Below are 21,655 nucleotides of genomic sequence, written 5' to 3'. Positions count from 1 at the left end.
AATAAGGGTTGGGGAGATAACTCAGTAATTAAAATGCTTGCTACACTACTATGGAGACCAGAGTTCAGCTCCATAGAACACACATAAAATGCCAGGTGGATGCAGAAACTCACTTGAAATTTCAGCCTGGGAATGCAGAGACAACGGGTACCCAGAACAAGTTGGCTAGAGAGATTCATCATATCGGCGAGCTCTGGATTTGATTGAGAGACCCTGCCTCAATGAATAAGGTAAAAGAGCTATGGGGGATGATCCATTATATCAGCTTCAAGCCTCCCCATGCACACTTGTACAGAGGTGTGTTTATTTATATACATGCAAATATACATACATATGCATATGCACACCGTACATGCACATAAAAAGAAAAAGTATGATAATAGCATTGTAGTTGTACTGGAATAAAATAACAAAATTTCTAATGTTGCATTAGTGTTGCTTTCAGATTAAACCAGTGATCAAATCCAAACACATGCATGCTGCACACAAGACTACAAAGGTTGAAATCCACATTTGGGAAATCCTCAGATCTTTTGCTCTGTGACTCTTCCCCCACCTGCCCTGAATGAATTTATAGTTAACCCAGAAGTGGATTTCAGACTACACAGATGATAGTCAGAGTAAATTTTTAGACCCAAAATGTGGTTAAATGTGTGGTGTGGAGCACATCTTTGCTTGAAGCCCAAGGTCAGTGGTGAAGGGAGAGCTGTGAATTTTTCTGTTCAAAACAAATGTGTGAAAGTCCCATGGTGATGGGTGTTGGGCCTCACCCACCACATCCTCTTTCTCTCCCTCACCTGCTGGACTCAGTCTACACACATTGGTCTTCAGCCTTGGTCTTGCCAGTGGTATGCTGCCAACACTCACTGCTCTCCTCTGCCTCGGTGAGTCCTTCATCAAAGGGGGGTGGAATCAAGAGCGGGAGTTGGGGAGACACACATTCTTATTGCTGTTTTCTAGGGCTATGTATGAGCCAGAGGATAAACACTGAAAAACGTAAGTCTTCGTTCAGAGCCTCAGGGTCCTTCTTATGGGTCATCTCAGAGGTCCATCTAAGAACTTCCAGAGCCACAGGCAGGTATTCTGCCTCATTAAGATGGCCTCAGGCTGCTGGCTGAGAAAAGTAGGGTAGCTAGGTAACGGTTCACCCAGGATGCCTGCCTCTGGTTCCTTTGCAGAGACTCTCCCAAAACCCCTCATCTGGGCCAGTCCCAGGAACAGGGTTAGAAAAGGACACCCGGTGAACATCTCGTGCCAGGGGGCTCAGAGTGCTTCTGAATATCACCTGTACTTTGAAGGAAGCCTTTTTGCCATGGAGAAACCAAAGCCGTCTAGATCAATGAGTGCAGTCACGTTCTTCATTTCACATATGACCTCACACACTGCAGGGAGATACAGCTGCTTCTATCAGAGTGGGGAGCTCTGGTCAGAGTTCAGCAACACCCTGCACCTGGTAATGACTGGTAAGTGTCTTGGTTTTTAGATGTAGTGTCACCTTAGTATGAATCATGGGGAGTGTCTGTGTTCATGAATACTGAAAACTCTTTAGGCCACGCTCTGACACCATTTATCTTAGCTAAAAGTCAGAAGATGTGTCTAATCGTAGCTACTTCCTACAAGAGCAACCTTTAGGGCCAGATCTTAGTCCTGGCATCAGCTCTGTCTTATGTCAAGATCTCTGAAAGCGTTCTATAATAGGCCACTGTGTGTAGGGGTATGGCTGAGGACAGATGGACAAGAGAATCAAAACTGGGCAGAAATATGTTAACCTGTGACAGAGTTTCATTAGAATATGTAGCCACACATGTAGTTCTCAAATTGAACCAAGCTTGAAAAATGACATGGAAGCCATGTAAAATCACAGACAGCTCTTGCACATGCATGTTCCTGAGAATATTAGTCACAATAGCCAAAAGGTGACTAGTTAGATGGCTCATTAATGAGAGAGCTGACTGTTTAAGTATGAGAACGTGGGTTTAAATCCCCAGGATTCACAGGAAAAGCCAGGTGTGTCTGTAACACTAGAACTGGGCAGGAAACATCAGCCTGTTGGGGCTTGGTGTCCAGCAGCCTAGCTGTGGGTTCAGGGAGCTCCTGTCTCAAGAGAATTGGATGAAAAGGGATAGAGCAGGGCACCCAATATCTTCCCCTCGCCTCCACATATTAGCTTACAGGTACACACACTTATAAAGAAAGACAAAGAAGCATACACAAGCCATACCACACACAATAACACAGAGGAAAAATTGAGAAGCTAAAATAAATAAACCAATAGATAAAAGGTAGGAATAACACTATGTCTCTTGGCAAATAAGTAGATGAGTGAAATGTGGTATATCCATATACCGTGGAATATTACACCTACCTTGCAAAGGAAAAAATGCTGGCATGTGCTATGATATGGCTGAACCTGGGTGACATCATGCTAATGGAGACAAGCCAGTCACAGAAGGACAAATACTGGCTGCACTAATTTAACTAATTTACCTGAAATAGTCAAATTCATAGACACAGAAGGGTGTAGAAGGGTGATTGCCAGACCATGGGAAGGAAGAAGGGGGGGTGTTTAATAGTGTAAAGATTTCTGATTTGGAGAAGAAAACGTTCTGGAGGTGAAGGATACCAATGTTTCGTAGCTCTCATACGTTTAAAGGCTCTGAGCAAGTGTGTGCAAGTTCCTGTGGGCACAGGTGTGTGCACGTGCGTGTGTGTGCGTGCCTGCAAAGCGGACAACACTCTCAGGTGCCATTTTCCAGGACACATCTGCCTCATGATTTCAGAGTGGTTCACTGCTATCACGGCGCACCAAGTACATACACAAGGCTAGCTGGCCCACAAATCTGTCCGTTTCTTCCTCTCCCGCGCCTCCCCGTAGGACCAGAGGCATACACCACCATGCTTGGCTTTCTGTGTGGGTGTTGGAATTAAAACCCAGATCTGAGGATCAAATTCAGGTGTTTAGCTACTGAGCTACCTCCACAGCACACTCTCCCACCCAAATTTCTATAGAACAGGGGAAATCCCAGGAGGCTTCAACCCTACACACAGAACTAAAGGCAACTATGAAATGCTGAGAGCAGGAGAAAGTCTTACCCAGGAAAGAGCACACCAACTGGTTAGCCCAAACCTAATGGTCAACCCTGAAAACATGCAAACAAGTAACACTATATAAACTGAACAGGTTGTACTTAAGTGTTAGCAATGTGTATATTCGTACGTATACGTGTGCGTGTCTGTGTGTGTGTGTGTGTGTAAAAACAAAGAAAAAAGAGGCCACAAATTTGAGAGAGAACAAGGAAGGGTATATAGGAGGATTTGAAGAAAGGGGAAGAAAGGGTAAATTATGTAATTATATTATAAAATTAAAAACAATATTTTTTAAAATGCAAAAGGCTATTCTGTCCCTGTGTTTCTAATGCAGTGATTCTGGGTAGGAACAGTGCATCTACAGGCTTTCCAGTGATTCTAGTGGTTTTGGTCCTGAGGACCAAACACAGAGCCATTGGTAAGAATGGAGAAGCTGTGGCCCAAGAGCCTTAGTCCTGAAGGATTATGGATCCATCTGTGACAAGCACAAGTTTAGGAACAGAAGGATCCCAGATTCCAAAGACTGATATTTGGTCATAGGGATAACGGAGTGTGATAACGCTTTATGTATACCAGCCCCGCTTCTTTCACAGGTCTGTATGACACACCCAACCTCTGGGTTCATCCAGGGTCTGCAGTAGCCATAGGGGAGAATGTTACCTTCTCCTGCCAGTTGAAGAGTGCAACAAACAAATTCTTTCTGCTCAAGGAGGGAAGATCTAACCATGTCCAGCACAGATACGGGAACACCCAAGCAGAGTTCCCCATGGGCCCAATGACCAGAGCCCAGATAGGAACATACACATGTTTTGGCTCTTACAACGACTATACATGGTCTTTCCCCAGCAAGTCAGTGCATCTATTCATTGCAGGTAAGAATGCTCCCACCCATATCTTAACCACAGCCCTAGGGGATGGTGAAAAAGATAGCAAAGAGTTCTCTGCTTCCTAGAGATCAAGCTGGGCACTCAGGACTCCCAGGAAGCAGAGGAAAATGAAGGAATAGAGGATAAGGGAAAAGACCTAAAATTCTCATTTTTTTAAAGTATTCTCCATTTCTAGGAGATGTTGGCAACACCAGCCTTGCACCCACTGACGCTACTTCTTCTTTTGGTGAGTCTTTTAAATTCATCAGAGAGGCTGAGGAGTTGGCTATTGGTGAAGTGTTTACCACACAAGCCTGAGGACCCAAGTTGAATCTATAGCACCCTTATAAAATCCAGGCATTGTGTCTTATGCGTGTAATCCTGGTGCTAGGCAGGGGGAGGACCCCCTGGGGTTCACTGGCAAGCCAGTCTAGTTGAATTTCAAGGTTAATTAAAAGATCCTTAAAAAAAAATCCTGTCCCACAGACTACGGTGGTGAGGGTTTTAAAAGTGCATCCAATGTTGATCTCTGACCTACACACATCATCACCATCGTCATCATTATAGGAAAGATCAAAGCTCTCTGATGACATTAAAGAATGTGGTATTTACTCATAACATCCATTTAATGCACAGCACCTACCAGCAGCTGGGACAGTCAGTCAGCCTTTGTGAAACTTACATCCCAACAATAAGAACAAACCAAGAGTCAAGTCAGGGCAAATAAATATGTTCTCCAGCACATAAAGAGGAAGTGGTGATAATGTCTTAAACTGATCAGGAGGGAAGGTCAAAATAAGATAGAGAGTTTCCCAGCGTGGGAAACCTCTGAGATAAAGGCAACTAAGAAAATACAGGGAGCTACAGAGGAATAGAGATTCATAGCCATGTAGAGACAGCCTAAGGCAGGAAGATGATCCGGATAATAAAGAACTGTACTGATACCAATGGGGTTGAAAAATAGTTTGGGGGACTTTCATTTCACTTTTAAGTTTTTATTAATTGTTTGAGAATTGCACACAATGTTTCAATCATATTCAACTCTTCCTAGATTCTCCTCTCTACCTAACTTTTGTATCTTCTTTTTTCCTTTTTTTATTTTATTAATTACACTTTATTCACTTTGTATCCCCCCATAAGCCCCTCTCTCCTTCCCTCCCAATCCCACCCTCCCTCCCCTTCTTCACACATGCCTTTCCTCAAGTCCACAGATAGTGGAGGTCCTCCTCTCATTCCTTCTGATCCTAGTCTATCAGATCCCATCAAGAGTGGCTGCATGGTCATCTTCTGTGGCCTGGTAATGCTGATCCCCCCTCAGGGGGAGGTGATCAAAGAGCAGGCCAATCAGATTATAACAGAGGCAGTCCCTCTTCCCATTACTATGTAACCCACTTGGACACTAAACTGCCATGAGCTACATCTGTGCAGGGGTTCTAGGTTATTTCCATGAGTGGTTCTTGGTTGGAGTATGAGTCTCTGGGAAGACCCCTGTGTTCAAATTTTCTGGTTCTGTTGCTCTCCTAGTGGGGTTCCTGTCCTCTCCAGATCTTACTATTTCCCACTTCTTACATAAGATTCCATGCACACTGCCCAACAGTTGGCCATAAGTCACAGCATCTGCTTTGATAGTCTGAAGGGCAGACCCTTTCAGGGGCCTTGTGTGGCAGGTTCCGAGGTTGTTTCCTGTTTTCTTCTTCTTCTGATGTCCATCCTCTTTGCCTTTCAGGATGGAGATTGAGCATTTTAGTCAGGGTCCTCTCTCTTGATGAGTTTCTTTAGATGTACAGATTTTACTAGGTTTATCCTATGTTATATGTCTATATGAGTGAATATAACTCACTCATAAAACTATGTGTGTGTTTCTGGTTTTGAGATAGCTCTCTCAGGATGTTCCTTTCCAGTTCCCACCATTTACCTGCAAATTTCATGATTTCCTTATTTTTCATTGCTGGGTAATACTCCATTGTATAGATGTACCACAATTTCTGCATCCATTCTTCAGTTGAGGGGCATCTGGGCTGTTTCCAGCTTCTGGCTATTATAAATAAGGCTGCTACAAACATGGTTGAGCAAATGTCCTTATTGTGTACCTGAGCCTCTTTTGGATATATGCCTAGGAGTGGTATGGCTGGATCTTGAGGAAGCGATATTCCTAGTTGTCTGAGAAAGCACCAGATTGATGTCCAGAGTGGCTGTACAAGTTTACATTCCCATCAGCAGTGGAGGAGAGTTTCCCTTTCTCCACAGCCTCTCCAGCATGTTGTCACTCAAGTTTTTCATCTTGGCCATTCTGATGGGTGTAAGGTAAAATCTCAGGGTCATTTTGATTTGCATTTCCCTGATGGCTAATGAGGTTAAGTATTTCTTTAAGTGTTTCTCTGCCATTCGATATTCCTCTATTGAGAATTCTCTGTTTAGCTCTGTTCCCCATTTTTTAATTGGATTGCTTGGTTTGTTGCTTTTCAGCTTCGTTAGCTCTTTATATATACTGGATATTATCCCTCTCTCAGATAAAGGGTTGGTGAAAATTCTTTCCCAATCTGTAGGCAGTCATTTTATTTTGATGATGGTGTCCTTTGCTTTACAGAAGCTTTTCAGTTTCATGAGGTCCCATTTATTGATTGTTGCTCTTAGAGCCTGTGCTGTTGGTGTTCTGTTCAAGAAGTTGTCTCCTGAGCCAATGAGCTTAAGGCTCTTCCTCACTTTTTCTTCTAACCGATTTAATGTGTCTGGTTTTATGTTGAGGTCTTTGATCCACTTGGACTTTAGTTTTGTACAGAGTGATAAGTATGGATCTATTTGCATTTTTCTACATGTAGACACCTAGTTAGACCAGCACCATTTGTTGAAAATGCTATCTTTTTTCCATTGTATGGTTTTGGCATCTTTGTCAAAGATCAGGTGTCCATAAGTGCGTGGGTTTATTTCTGGGTCTTCTGTTTGGTTTCATTGATCCACCATTCTGTTTCTATGCCAGTATCATGCAATTTTTATTACTGTTGCTATATAGTACAGCTTGAGTTCAGGGATGAAGATACCTCCAGAAGATCTTTTATTGTAAAGGATTGTTTTAGCAATTCTGGGTTTCTTCTTATTACATATGAAGTTGAGAATTTTTCTTTCAAGCTCTGTAAAGAATTGTGTTGGTAATTTGATGGGAATTGCATTGAATCTGTAGATTGCTTTTGGTAAAATGGCCATTTTTACTATGTTGATCCTGCCAAACCATGAGCATGGGAGATCTTTCCATCTTCTGATATCTTCTTCTACTTCTTTCTTCAGAGACTTGAAATTTTTTCATACAAGTCTTTGACTTGCTTGGTTAGGGTTACTCCAAGGTACTTTATGTTCTTTGTGGCTATTGTGAAGGGTGTTGTTTCCCTCATTTCTTTCTCAGCCCTTTTGTCTTTTGTATACAGGAGGGCTACTGATTTTTTTGAGTTAATTTTGTATCCGGCCACTTTGCTGAAGGTGTTTATGAGCTGTAGGAGTTCCCTGGTAGAGTTTTTGGGGCCACTCACGTATACTATCACGTCATCTACAAATAGTGATAATTTGATTTCTTCCTTTCCAATTTGTATCCCCTTGATCTCCTTCAACTGTCTTATTGCTCTAGCAAGGACATCCAGAATTATGTTGAAGAGATATGGAGAGTATGGGCAGCCTTGCCTTATCCCTGATTTCAGTGGGATTGCTTTAAGTTTCTCTCCATTCAGTTTGATGTTGGCTATAGGCTTGCTGTATATCACCTTTACTATGTTTAGATATGTGCCTTGTATCCCTGATCTCTCCAATACGTTAAACATGAATGGATGTTGGATTTTGTCAAATTCTTTTTCAGCATCTAAGGAGATTATCATGTGGGTTTTTTGTTTCAGTTTGTTAATATGGTGGATCACATTGATGGATTTCCATATATCGAACCACCCCTGCATACCTGGGATGAAGCCTACTTGGTCATAGTGGATGATATCTTTGATGTGTTCTTGTATTCAGTTTGCAAGTATTTTGTCGAGTATTTTTGCATTAATGTTCATAAGGGAGATTGGCCTGAAATTCTCTTTCTTTGTTGGGTCTTTCTGAGGTTTAGGTACCAAGGTGACTGTGGCTTCATAGAATGAGTTTGGTAGTGTCCTTTCTGTTTCTATTTTGTGGAATAGTTTGAAGATTATTGGTGTTAGCTCTTCTTTGAAGGTCTGGTAGAATTCTGCGCTGAAACCATCTGGTCCTGGGCATTTTTTGGATAAGAGACTTTTGATGACTGCTTCTATTTCCTTAGGGGATATAGGACTATTTAATTGATTTACCTGGTCTTGATTCAGCTTTGGTAGGTGGAATCAATCAAGAAAATTGTCCATTTCACTTAGATTTTCAAATGTTGTGGCATATAAAGTTTTGAAGTAAGTCCTAATGACTGTTTGGATTTCTTCAGTGTCTGTAGTTATGTCCCCCTTTTCATTTCTGATTTTGTTGATTTGGATGTGTCTCTCTGCCTTTTAGTTAGCTTGTCTAAGGGTTTGTCTATCTCGTTGATTTTCTCAAAGAACCAGCTCTTGGTTTCATTGATTCTTTGAATTGTTTTATTTGTTTCTAATTGATTGATTTCAGCCCTGAGTTTGATTATTTCCAGTAATCTACTCCTTTTTGGTGTGTCTGCTTCTTCTTTTTCTAGGGTTTTTAAGTGAGCCATTAAGTCGCTTGAATGAGCTGTCTCAAATTTCTTCTTGAAGGCACTTAGTACTATGAACTTTCCTTGTAGTACTGCTTTTATTGTGTCCCATAAGTTTGGGTATGTTGTGCCTTCATTTTCATTGAATTCTAGGAAGACTTTAATTTCTTTCTTTATTTCTTCCCTGACCCAGCTGTCATTTAGTAGCAAGTTGTTCAGTTTCCATGTATGTGTAGGCTTTTTGCTATTTCTGTTGTTTTGAGGTCGAGCTTTAGTCCGTGATGATCAGATAGGATACAAGGCTTTATTTCAATCTTCTTGTATCTGTTGAGGCTTGCCTGTGACCAACCATATGGTCTATTTTTGGGAAGGTTCCATGAGGTGCTGAGAAGGAGGAAAATTCTTTTGTGTTTGGGTGTAAAGTTCCGTAAATGTCTGTTAGGTCCATTTGATTCATGACCTCTGTTAGAGACATTGTTTCTTTATTTAATTTCTGTTTTTTTGACCTGTCCTTTGTTGAGAGTGCGATGTTGAAGTCTCACACTATTAATGTGTGGGGATCTATGTGTGGTTTAAGTTTTATCAGTGTTTCTTTTACAAATGTGGGTGCCCTTGTATTCAGGTCATAGATGTTCAGGATTGTGATCTCTTCCTGTTGGAATTTTCCCTTGATGAATATGAAATGACCTTCCTCACCTCTTTTTATTAATTTTGGTTGATAGTCTATTTTATCAGATATTAGAATGGCTACTCCTGCTTGCTTTTTGTGTCCATTTGCTTGGAAAACTGTCTTCCAGACCTTTACCCTAAGGTAATGTCTATCTTTGTGACTTAGGTGCGTTTCTTTTATGCAACAGATTGTTGGGTCTTGTTTAAGCATCCATTCTGTTAGTCTGTGTCTTTTTATTGGAGAATTGAGTCCATTGATGTTGAGAGAGATTAATGACCAGTGCCTGTTAGATCCTTTGATTTTGATGTTGGCTGTGGTAGTAAGTTTGTGTGCTTGGTTACTTTTTGTTTTGCTGTAGTGAGGTCATTTATTTCCTGTGTTTTCTTGAAAGTAGTTAGTTTTCTTGGGTTGTATTTTTCCTTCTAGTGTCTTCTGTAATGCTGGATTTGTGTGTAGGTATTGTTGAAATTTGTTTTTGTCATTGAATATCTTGTTTTCTCCATCTATGAGGACTGAGAGTTTTGCTGGGTATAGTAGCCTGGGCTGACATCTGTGTTCTCTTAGGGTCTGCATGATATGTGTCCAGGACCTTCTGGCTTTCATAGTCTCTGTTGAGATGTCAGATGTGATTCTCATGGGTTTGCCATTCTATGTTACTTGGCCTTTTTCCCTTGAAGCTTTTAGTATTTTTTCTTTGTTCTATATACTTACTGTTTTGAATATTTTGTGGCAGGAGGATTTTCTTTTCTGGTCTAACTTATTGGGTGTTCTGTAGGCCTCTTGTATTCTTATTGGCCTCTCCTTTAAATTGGGGACATTTTCTTCAATGATTTTGTTGAAAATATTTTCTGGGCCTTGGAGGAGGGAATCTTCTTTTTCCTCTATTCCTATTATTCTTAGGTTTTGTCTTTTCATGTTGTCTTCAATTTCTTGGGCGGTCTGTGTCAAGAATTTTTTAGATTTAACATTTTCTTTGACAGATACATCTATTTCTTCCATTGTATCTTCCACACCTGAGATTCTTTCTTCCATCTCTTTTAGTCTATTGGTTATGCTAACCTCTGTAGTTCCTGTTTTCTTCCCTAACTTCTTTCTCTCCACAGTTTCCTCTATTTCTGTTGTCTTTAATTTTTCCAATTCTATCTTCAGATCTTTAACCATTTTGTTGATTTCCTTCACCTCTCTGACTGTATTTTCCTGTTTTTCCTTCAATTCCTTCAGCTGTTTGTTTGAACAATTCTCTGTTTCTTTTATTTCTTTCAGTGATTTAAGCATTTCCTCTCTAAAGGCCACAAACTGTTTGGCTGCAACTTCCTGTATTTCTTTACGGATGGCCATAATCTGTTTGAGTTTATCTTTGTGTAGGTCTTTATGCATTTTATTTGTTTCCTCTGTTATCCTCTTCATGAGTATAGATCTTAGGTCATCTTCTTGAATTTCAATTACGCGAGGGTGTCCAGGGCTGCTTGCCTCTGGATAACTGGGTTCTGGAGATGCCATATTGCTCTGTCTTTTGTTGGTTGAGCTTTTAAGCTGGCCTCTACCCACTGGGCTATCTTAGGTGTTTGGAGTTAGTTTCTGGTGGTTCCTGGAATTCTATGGTGGAGAGAATCCCCTTGTCAGGAAGATGGTTTTTCCTGAAGGAAGCCTTCTCAGCTCTTTGGGTATAGTCACTGGATGGCTGGTGTTTTTTAGGAGTTGCCACTGCTCACCTCAGGCATAGAGACCTGAGTGGTAAATGTGGTCTTTGTTAGTCAAGAGGGCTCTCTTCTCACCCAGAGAAGTCCTGAAGACAGCTGCCCTGCTTCTGGGTTTCTTGTTGTAAATTTAGTCATCTGCTGCTGTAACCTGTGTGTCCCATGGTTTGATCAGTTTTTTTAGGGATAACTGGTTGCCCCTTGGAGCAGTATCTGGGGGTTGATCTCAGGGATTCCAGGCTTTTGTAGGTCTGAGGTTGGGGCTCTGTGCCCCAGTATGCAAGCGGTAATCTGTGGCGGGTGAGTACCACAGCAGGCTATCTGGTGCACAGCAGGTTCCTGGGTTGGGCTGGTCTTTGCAACATTTTCCAGGGATATATTGGGTGGCCTAAGTCAGTCTCCTTTCCTTGTTCCCTGTGATGATGTCTCCTGACAGTGACTCCCTGTCTCTGGTGTCCTGGGGCACACAGCTCTGTCTGTGCCAGAGAGCTGGGCGCACAGCAACTGTCTGTGCTCAGGGCTGGAGCCCAGTTCAGTGATGGCGGCTCATACCCGCTGTTCTGCGAGACTTTTTCCAGCGCCATTGCCTTCCTTCCCTGTGGGGTTTTCTCATGACTGGGACTCCTAGTCACTGGCGTTTTTGTGCCCACCGTTCAGCCTGGGACGGTGATCAGGACACGCAGGCATGTGGTTCTGGTCTGGCGACCTCGTGCCTACACGACCTGGGATCTCTTCCAGGTTCTGGCTGGGTGACCTGAAAGTGGACCCGACTGATTCCCACGCTGTGGGGGTGTTCTCTCACCTGGGAAACATGATTGCTGTTGTTTCAGGGCCCAGAGTTCAGTCTCTTGTTCGCTGCATGGAAAATGTTGTCCTCTTTCTCAGACGCAGTGTTCTCCTGGCACTGCTATCTTGTCCCCGCCCCCCGTGTCTTCTTTTTTTAACTCATCAAATACAATGTGTGCTCCACATATCTCTTGGGTATGTAGCCTTCCACCAGAGCATGGCCAACCCACCAGGGATTAAACCCCTAAAGAAGCCTGACTTTCCCTCCCCAGAAGCTATCAAATGCCAATGGCCACTCATCCATGGGTGGGACTTCATGCCTATATCTTTTCTCCATGTTGGGAGTGTGTTTAGATTGAGCTTGTACAGAGTTTATGAATGATAACATAATAGCTGTGAGTTTGTATGTGCAGCTGCTCTGTTGCGGCCACAAGACACTAGTTTCTTGTAGTTATCTACCACCTCTGACTCTTACAATCTTTCCACCCTTTTTTCCATAATAATGTCTGATTCTTGGGAGGAAGGGTGTTATAAAGCCCACTTAAGGCTGAGCATTCCACACTCTCTTGTTCTCTGGTCTCTGTTTTAGTTAACTTCTCTAGTGAAAAAGTAATTGCTATTGCTGTGATAAAAACACCCTGGCTAAAAGCAACTGTCAAAAGGAAAAGATTTATTTAGTTAGGTCTCAGGCCATCACAGAGAGGAAGTGAAAATAAGAGCCCAAGCAGCTAGTTACACGACATACACAATCAAATACAGAAAGAAACAAATACATTTATGCTTCCTGTTTCAGCTCTAACCAAATGGTCTCCTGTCCTGTATACAACTCTGCCCAAGAAACAGTAACATCCGCAATAGGCTGGGTCTTCATGTATCAATTAATAATCAAAGCAGTGCCACACAGACATGGCCATAGGCCAACCTGATCTAAATAATTCCACTTGAACTCTCTTTTCAGGCAATTCTAGATTGTGGCAAAGACATTTAAAACTACCCATCACAGAGGTGATGATGGGATTGGGGTGTGGGGCAGCTCACATCAGAGATTGAAGAAAATGTCAGATGTGTGAATTTGTTTCCTTTCATGTTAGGAGGAGAAAATTGTACTGATAGATGAGAAAAATGAGGCTTCCCTAGAGGATCTGTCTAGCATGAAGACACATGTATTATTAGCACTATGAATGAGTCCACACTTGAGTCTCATCCATCTCTTTACTAGTCTATTCTGTTGCCAGATGAAGACCTTAGAGCCTGGAATTCTGGGTGGGGACAAACTTGGAAAAGTCATAGGTTGCAATGTGGGCATACACAAAAGAAGAAAGGCTTCACAGAATCTGACACCATCCTCTATTCATCCCTTCTTCCTTTCCTTATCCTCAGATTATTTGGAGTTCAACCTTTCAACCAAAGAATCAGGATTACAGACAGGTAAGTAAACATCTAAAACTATAGTGTTTTGGAAAGGCACAGGGCAAAGCAGGAAGGTCAAAGAAGAGGGAGGAGGGTGTGGGTGTAGCCTCTTTCAGCAGCTACCTTGTCTTCTGACTCCAGACTCTGCCTTGTGGGATCACACAACCCAGAATCTCGTTCGGATTGGTCTGGCATGCATAGTCCTGATGGGTCTAGTCTGCCTTTTGGCTGAAGACTGGCTCAGTAAGAAGAAGGATAAAGAGGGAACCAACATATTAGCAAGTAGGCGATGCCGGAAAAGATGGAGAGTGCAACGTTTCCTTGAAGAGTAGCAAAAGGCTGCAATATCTACGAGGGAACTGAAGGCAAGTTCTAGTCCTGGGCCCTTGTGCGCTCTATGGCCCCTGCAGGAAGAGAGAGGTCTTTGACGGAATGAAGGGCTAGTGTCACCAAGTTTGGCAAAATGTCCTAAAACACATGCTGAGATGAAATCTTTAATTTTCTACTATAGACAAACTCTTGCTGTCTCTGTTAGGCTTTAGGTACTTTAATGCTTATTTACTGCAAGCTATATATTTAACCACTCTGGTCTTTCCTAGAAATAGCTACCTTCCAACGTAATGCCCATGGGAATATTTCCTTACTACATTGGTTTTTATCAGTTTCTTTTTATTTTATTTATTTATTTTATGTGTGTGTTTTTCAAACAGTTATGTCTGTGTACCAAATGTGTAGCTGGTGTCAGATCCCTGGGGACTTGAGTTACAGATGGCTACGAGCTGCCATTTGGGTGCTGGGAATTGAACCCAAGTCCTCACACAAGTGCTCTTAACCATTGAGACATATCTTCAGCTCTATCTTCAATTTATTTTAAGCTGTATGTGCACACATATGCTATATCTCTCATATGAAGGTCAGAGAACACCTTTATGGGGCCAGTTTTCTCCTTCCACTTTTTAACAATTATTTCTTTTTTGATATTATGATGTAATTACATCTTTTCCCCCTCCTTTTCCTCCCTTCAAATACTCCCAATTGTCCCTCTGTACTTTCTTTCAAATTTGTGGCCTCTTTTTCATTGATTGTTGCTATCCATGCATATGTATATGTATATACATACATGTTCCTAAATAATAAATGTTATGTGAGTTTCAAAGATCGAATACAAGTTGTTAGACATATCCAGCAAGTGCTTCAACCTACTGAAGCTTCTTCTTGCTAGACTATCCCTATTTCTTTCTTCTTTTGTCTGCAAGAATTCCATTCAAAATAAGTACCAAACCACAATATTAATAAGCAAACATATACTATCCTGGCTAGTATTATGTCAACTTGATAAACATTAGAGTCATTCAGAAGAGAGAACCTCAGTTGAGAATATGCTCCCACTAAATTGGTCTGTTGGAAAGCCTACACGCACATTTTCTTGGCTGATGAGTGGAGCGGGAGGGCCCAGCATACTGTGGGCAGTGTCATCCCTAAGCTGGTGATCCTGGCTGCTGTAAGAAGTCAGGCTGAGCAAGCCATGAGGAACAAGCCAGTAAGCAGTACCCCTTCTTGACCTCTGTATCAGCTCCTGCCTCTGTCCTGACTTCTTTCAGTGATGGACTGTAGTATGGTGTTATAAACTATAAACCCTTTTCTCCCCATGTTACTTTTGGTCATGGTGTTTCATCACAGCATTAGAACCTCTAAGATATGCATTTACAGTATCCTGAAAATCATTGAAAAGTCCTAATCAAGCAATTAGGACTCCAGACTCTCCAGCTTGGGTCAGGCTTTTATAAGATTGGCTTCAAAACCCATTAGATCTTTGAACATCTCAGACATACAGTCCTTGTTCCCACCAACTTCTTCAAGAGACATTTCCATAAAGAAGAATTGTAAGGTGAGTTGGAAAGAAAGCAGGTAAGGAAGAGAAAGTACTGTGTCAGTTCCTCAGCTGTTAAAAAACAAACACGCACCATGGTCCTTTGTGAAATGAAATTATCATTGTACAGACGAAGGCCAGAAAGCAATGACAGAGGAGATAAAAGATGACAAATAATAATAATGAGGAGATGGTAGGGTTTGGGTTTATCCTAAGAACAAAGGCTAAAGAAGCTATTGTAGGATTTTAGGAGCACATGTTATCGTGTGTGTGTGTGTGTGTGTGTGTGTGTGTGTGTGTGTGTGTGTAATTTTTGTGTGTATATGGATGTGTGTATGTGTTTGTGTGTGTCTATGTGTAGTCATTCCTTGAGTGCAGTGGAAACCTTGGAGAATGAGAAAGAACAAAATGGGTACGGTTGCAAGCTTCTTATGTTCTAGATCAGTGATTGTCAACCTTCATAATGCTCCAACCCTTCATGCTGTGGTGAAGTTACCAACAATAAAATTATTTTGTTTATACATCATAACTGAAATTCTGCTACTGTTACAAATCATAATTTAAATATCTTATATGCAGTATCTCTGATATGCAACACTTGAGAAGGGGTCATTTAACCCCAAGGGGTCATAACCCACAGGTTGCAAACCACTGTTCCAGATGAAAGTTGACAGCCATCCATAGAGCACATAAAATATAGGTGCCTTTGGCACCATTTAAACCCTCATTTTTCTTCTTTTCCTTCCTCCTCCTCTTTCACCTCTTCCTTCTCTTCCTCTTCCTTGTTCTACTCTTTCATTACCTCCTTTTCATTTTTATCCTCTACTTCCTCTTCTTCCTGGCTCCAGCTTCTATCTTGGCTCAGAGTCACTTTTGCCAATAGAGGAATGAGCTCTTTTATTTGAGTATTTAACAATCAATGTAACCTTAAAACAGTAATTGCATTCATGAGGCCCTCAATTCAATCTTTAAATCTACAGATGAAATTGTATTTTTGAGTATATAATGGGGTGATGATGCCAAGAGCTTACTCATTTTCTAACTGACTGCCATTTCCCTTCCAACCCCTGGAAACTAACATAGTCTCTGGATCTCTATCAGTCACTTTTTGTTGAGAAAAAGAAATACGGAAGAGGAAGGGTTTATTCTGGATCACTATGTGACCAGAGTTCTCTAGGTAGAATAGGGTATCTGTGCAGCAAGCCCTAAGGATATGCCTGTTTCACCCTCACCAGCACCTGGATTATAAGTGTGTACTACTGTACCCAGGTTTCCAAAGTGGGTTCTGTGGGTTAATTTGGATCCTAATTATTATGGTGTAATCACTTTACTAACTGAGCTATCATCTCCCCAGCCTTAAATTTCCTTCTTTTTTAAGATGACTGATACCACATAGCATGTGTATACTACATTGCCTTTGTTCATTAATCCATCAATGGACTTTCGGACTGCTACTCTATGTTGGTTATTTCAAGTGATAATGCACAAGGAAGTATAGACTCTGATTTATGAAATACAGCCATTACAATAAAGGATGATGGACAAAATGCAACCCCTGTTAACAGCTGTGTGGTTGTTTTGTGTTTTTTGGTTTTGTTGTTGTTGTTTTACTTTTTTATTTCAGTTTATTCACTTTACATCCCAAGGGTGCCCCCTTCCTCCTCTCCTAATCACCTCCCTAACCCTTCTTCCCTCTTCCCTTCTCCCAGAAAAGGAGAGCCCCCTCACCCCTGTATCAACCCTTCCCAGCACATCAAGTCACAACAGGACTGAGCATATCCTCATCTCCTGATGCCAGGCAAGACAGCACTGCCAGGAAGAAGTTATTCAAAAGCAGGCAATAGAGTCCATGTTAGAAACAGCCCTGCCCCCCTCCACTCACCAGGTGCCCTATATGAAGACCAAGCTGCCCATCAGCCACATATGTGGAGGGGGCCTAGCTCCAGACAATGCAGGCTCCTTAGTTGATGTCTCAGTCTCCGTAAGCCTCCCCCTACAGGACTGGGTTAGTTGTCTCTGTTGGTCTTCTTGTGAGGTTCCTATTCCCTTCAGATCCTTCCATCTTTCCCCCAACATTTCCACAGTTCTGCTCCATGCTTGGCTACAAGTCCCAGCATCTGTCTCTATGTGCTGCTGCTGGAGCCTCCCAGACAGATGACAGTCAAGTTGGGGGGGGCATCTTTTTATCAGGCTGGAGGCCTGTGATGGGGGTGGCTCCTGGGAGGATAGGGGTATGAGTCTAGATGAGACTTTTAATGGGGGGGGGGGCGCGGGTTGACATGGAGACTGAAGTGACCACCTCCTAGGACTAGTGGAAGGAGGGAAACAACAACCCACCAACAAAACCTTTGGTCCAAAAATTACCCTGCCTACAAGAAGTGCAGGGTAAGGGAACAAAGATTGAGGGAATGTCCAACCAATAATTGGCCCAACCTGAGACCTACCCCATGGTAGAGATCCAGCTCCTGATACTATTAACTGCTGTGTTCTTTGGCAAAATCTTTCCTCCATTTCTACATTCTGATTGCTGACAGGAATAGTTTGTCCTTTTTAACGATACAGTCAGAAGGTGAAGTTTCCCTGAAGATTTGCCAGTGTTCCACAACAGATTCTCACCAGTACAAGGACCAGAGTTATAACAGGGCCAAAGACTCAGAACATGAATACAGTTCTGTAAAAGAAAGTTGCAGTTGTTCTAATGAGAATGTCCCTCATAGGCTCATGTGTTTGAATGTTTCGTCCCCAGTTAGAAACTATCAGAGAAGCATTATGGGTGTGGCCCTGTTGAAAGAAGTGCATCACTAGGGATAGGCTTTGAGGTTTTAAAATATCATATCAGACCCATTCTCTCTCTCCCCTGCCTATGGATCTGAATATAATGCTCTCAGCTATTGCCCTAGCTCCATGTCTCTCTGCTTCCTGCCATGATGATCCCATAGTTTCCCTCTAAAACTGTGAGCAAACCCCCAATTAAATGCTTTTTTAATAAATTTCTTTTATAAGAGTTTCATTACTTACGGTGTTTCTTCATAGCACTAGAACAGTAACTAAGACAGACTGTCTCAGTTGAAATTTTATTGTTATGAAGAGACATCATGACCAATAAAACTCTTATAAAGGAAAACATTTAATTAGGTATGGCTTACAGTTCAGAGGTTTAGTCCATTATCATCATGGCAGGAAGCATGGTGGCATGCACGCAGACATGGTACTGGAGAGGTAGCTGAGAATTCTGCATCCTGATCTACAGGCAGCAGAAGGAGACTGTGTGTCACACTGGTACCTTTGAGCATAGGAGACCTCAAAGCCCACCCCAACAATGACACACTTCCTCCAACAAGGCCACACTTATTCCAACAGGGCCACTTCTTATGAGCCAAGCATTCATACACATGAGTCTATGGGGGCCAGGCCTTTTGAAACCAACACAGAGAACATCTCTCATCCTCTTTCATTCATGGATCTGGATTTCAGTTCCTCATGTTATTACACAACACTGACATCTGCAGGTTGATTCTTCATGCTGACTTCCCAAGCCCCTGGAAAAGGTCTTCTCTCACCATTGCTTCTTTGTAAACTACTACTGTAACAATCACTAACAAGCTTCCAGTACCACACAATAATATGTCCACCTCTTATTGGTTATGTATCTGACACATTGTACACTGTCACTTCTCTAGTGTCTCACTGTTCATCTTCAAATGCTTGTGATATTGTTAGGTTTTCAGGCTTCTCCAGCTCTACTTAATATATTTTCATTAATTTTGTTTTTTTATTTATGTGAGGTATGCAGTGCTGTGCTTGCTCACATGTGCATGTGTGTGCAGGTACCTGTAGAGGCCAGAAGAAGACTTCAGATCCCCGGGAGGAGGAGTAACAGGTAGTTGTGAGCTATCCTCTGTTTCCTGGTTCCCTAAGCTATAAACAACTGCCAGCACGGAAACACCTGTTGGCATGCCTTTCTGTCCTTGATGGACTGGACACTCTTAAACTGTGAGCCAAAGTAAACCCCTCCTCCCTAAAGTCACATCTGGTCAGGCATTGGGCACAACAATGAGAAAACCAGCTGATAAGAGCACGCTGATTGATTTTTTCAGTCCAATGCCAGATCTCTTTAGCATTCTGTGATAATATTCCCTATCCATAGACGCAAACCTGGGTTGATGGCAGCCTAGTTTATTGCTTCAGTTCTCCCCAAATTAATGCCCAAATCTACTTCTCTGAACCCTAGGATTTTTACCCTCAGAACTTCTTACCATTTTGTCAGCTCTTACATTAAATTCTGGTTCATAATTTTTTTCAATTTTTTTATTTGTGTGTGTATACACACACATATGCGTGCAAATACCCATGGAGTCAAGAATAGGGTGTCAGACTTGCTGGAGCTGGAATTACAAGCAGTTTTGAATTGTCTAACATTCATTCTGTAACTGAACTCTGGTCCTCTTAAAAACAGCAAATGCTCTTAACCACTGAACCATCTCTCCAGTCTCTGCATCCATCACTTTCTCATAGCCAAAACAGACAGTTACTCCAAATTGGAAAAATCTTCCCCTTATTCACAGGCACTCCTGTGTGTGTGTGTGTGTGTGTGTGTGTGTGTGTGTGTGTGTGTCTGTCTGCCTATACGTATGTATGTATATGTGTGTGTGTATATATATATACATATATATGTATATTTGTATATGTATAGTATATGTATATGTGTATATATATACATACACATCATATATAGATACAAATACAGACTCTGACTGCTGGTGAAGTGTGATAAAATAAATAAAAAATTTATTGTAACATTCTCATGCAAATGTATCATTGAGCTTGGCTCATTTTTGTTGTTGTTGATCATAACTTCTTTATTTTTTTATAATTTTTATTTTTTATATTAATCACAGGTTAGCCCCCTCCCTCATTCCCTCCTAATCCCACCCTCCCTCCCTCATCTCCTCCATGCCCCTTTCCAAGTCCATCTGACCCTAGCCTATCAGGTATCTTCAGGACCGGCTGTAATGTCCACCTCTGTGGCCTAGCAAGGCTGCTCTTCCCTCGAGGAAGGGGGAAGATCAAAGAGCCAGCCATTGAGTTCATGTCAGAAACAGTCCCTGTTCCCCTTACTAGGGTATCCACTTGGATACTGAGCTACCATAGGCTACATCTGAGCAGAGGTCCTAGGTTATATCTATACATGGTCCTTGGTTGGAGAAAGTTGCATAAAATACCCCTGTGCCCAGATATATTTGGACCTTGTGGAGCTCCTGTCCTTTCCTGGTCATACTAATTTCTTTCATATGATTCCCTGCACTCTGCCAAAGGTTTGGTTATGAGTCTCAGCATCTGCTTTGACACACTGCTAGGTAGAGCCTTTCAGAGGCCCTCCGTGGTAGGCTCCTGTCCTGTTACTTGTTTGCTCCTACTTCCAATGTCCATCCCATTTCTCTTTCTAAGTAAGGATTGGCTCATGTTTATCCTTTCATTACACCCTTTAGCTCCTTTCTCTCCACAAATAATCTTCCTTCTATTTTCATGGCATTTCTCTTCACTCTAGTTGCCAAATATGAGAAAACACATATTTTCTCTCCTTCCACCATTACTCTAACTTGTGTTCCTGTAATAGATTTTAAATGTCTCATATACCACAGTGCCTTCCTCTTTCTTGTCAACCTTGTTTTTCTTCAGATAGTTTCCACCTTCCAAGTGGAGGACTGCATGCATGAAACCACCACACATAAATTCATTTTTTTTCTTCTATATAGAAAGCCAATATAAAAACACAATATTAAAAGCATCCCTCTTATTCTACCCTCCCCCTTATGAATAGTCTTCTTTATCCTCAACTCTACTTGTCTGAGTAGAGTTACATGTGCTCAACCATCATCCAAAAATATTACTACATCTGAGCATGGTAGATCAAGCTTTTAACTGTAGCAGTCATGAGGCAAAAGCAGGTGGATCACTGAATTCTTAGCCAATTGCAAGCTACATAGAAAGGCCCTGTCTCCAAAAATATTACCAAAATACAATGAGGATTTGAGACATTTTGTGATGGAAGAACCATACGTCATCATTATTATTTTTATTATTATTTTTTTTATTATTATTATCATTAACCTTTTAATATGCTTAATTTATAAAGTCTGGGATCTGGGAGGTGGTTCACTGGTTTGCCATGCAAGTGTAAGGACCTGAGCTCAAATCCACATAAGAACCCACATAAACAATGATAAGGTGGAAGAAGATGGCGGCGGCTAGTGTGCACCTTAGCTGAAGGGCAAAGGACCTGCAATGCTGAAATTGGTGAGTGAAGGGGCTGATCAACCCCTTCAGAGTTATCTAGACTTCCAGGAAGAAAGAGACTAACCATGAACTGAGTCCATCTAGAATCAGGTCAGGCAGACTCCTCTGGGAGGAGACACCCCAGGAGGTGATCCCCAGGCACTTCCCCATATCCAACTCCTTTCTCCCTCTTTGGAGGAGGCAGGAGGCGGCTAGCAGAACCTGCCACAGACCACACTGTCTGTACCCTAGCCCCAGGGAGAACTGAAGCTTCCACAAAAAAAAAAAAAAAAAAAAAAAAAAAAAAAAAAAAAAAAAAAAAAA

At 41.8% G+C, this 21,655-nt stretch overlaps 2 protein-coding genes across 3 annotated transcripts in view; one reads left to right on the top strand and one right to left on the bottom strand.

Moving 5' to 3' along the window:
* Positions 1-21,655, bottom strand: part of LOC129667897 (leukocyte immunoglobulin-like receptor subfamily B member 3) — a 294,716-nt gene that overhangs the window by 119,044 nt on the left and 154,017 nt on the right. The gene's annotated exons all lie outside the window — the stretch shown is intronic.
* On the top strand, positions 835-14,212 carry Ncr1 (natural cytotoxicity triggering receptor 1). 2 transcript variants are annotated; one of them, XM_055595685.1, is made up of 7 exons: positions 835-884; positions 961-996; positions 1,179-1,463; positions 3,681-3,959; positions 4,150-4,200; positions 13,156-13,203; positions 13,327-14,212. In XM_055595685.1, the coding sequence occupies exons 1-7, from the start codon at positions 851-853 to the stop codon at positions 13,515-13,517; spliced, it is 924 nt and encodes a 307-aa protein (XP_055451660.1). In that variant the 5' UTR covers positions 835-850; the 3' UTR covers positions 13,518-14,212. The 2 variants fall into 2 exon arrangements, with proteins under 2 accessions (XP_055451660.1, XP_055451661.1); XM_055595686.1 differs by lacking the exon at positions 13,156-13,203.

Source organism: Psammomys obesus, unplaced genomic scaffold (genome assembly GCF_907164565.1).
Source record: "Psammomys obesus unplaced genomic scaffold, mPsaObe1.curated_primary_1811, whole genome shotgun sequence".
NCBI classification, from domain to species: Eukaryota; Metazoa; Chordata; class Mammalia; order Rodentia; family Muridae; genus Psammomys; species Psammomys obesus.
This window is presented reverse-complemented; position numbering and strand designations above follow the sequence as displayed.

Coding starts and splice junctions, on each gene's coding strand:
- Ncr1 (XM_055595685.1), top strand. CDS start 851: ATGCTGCCAACACTCACTGCTCTCCTCTGCCTCG. Junction 997..1,178: donor GAGGATAAACACTGAAAAAC/GTAAGTCTTCGT, acceptor GTTCCTTTGCAG/AGACTCTCCCAAAACCCCTC. Junction 13,204..13,326: donor AGAATCAGGATTACAGACAG/GTAAGTAAACAT, acceptor TTCTGACTCCAG/ACTCTGCCTTGTGGGATCAC.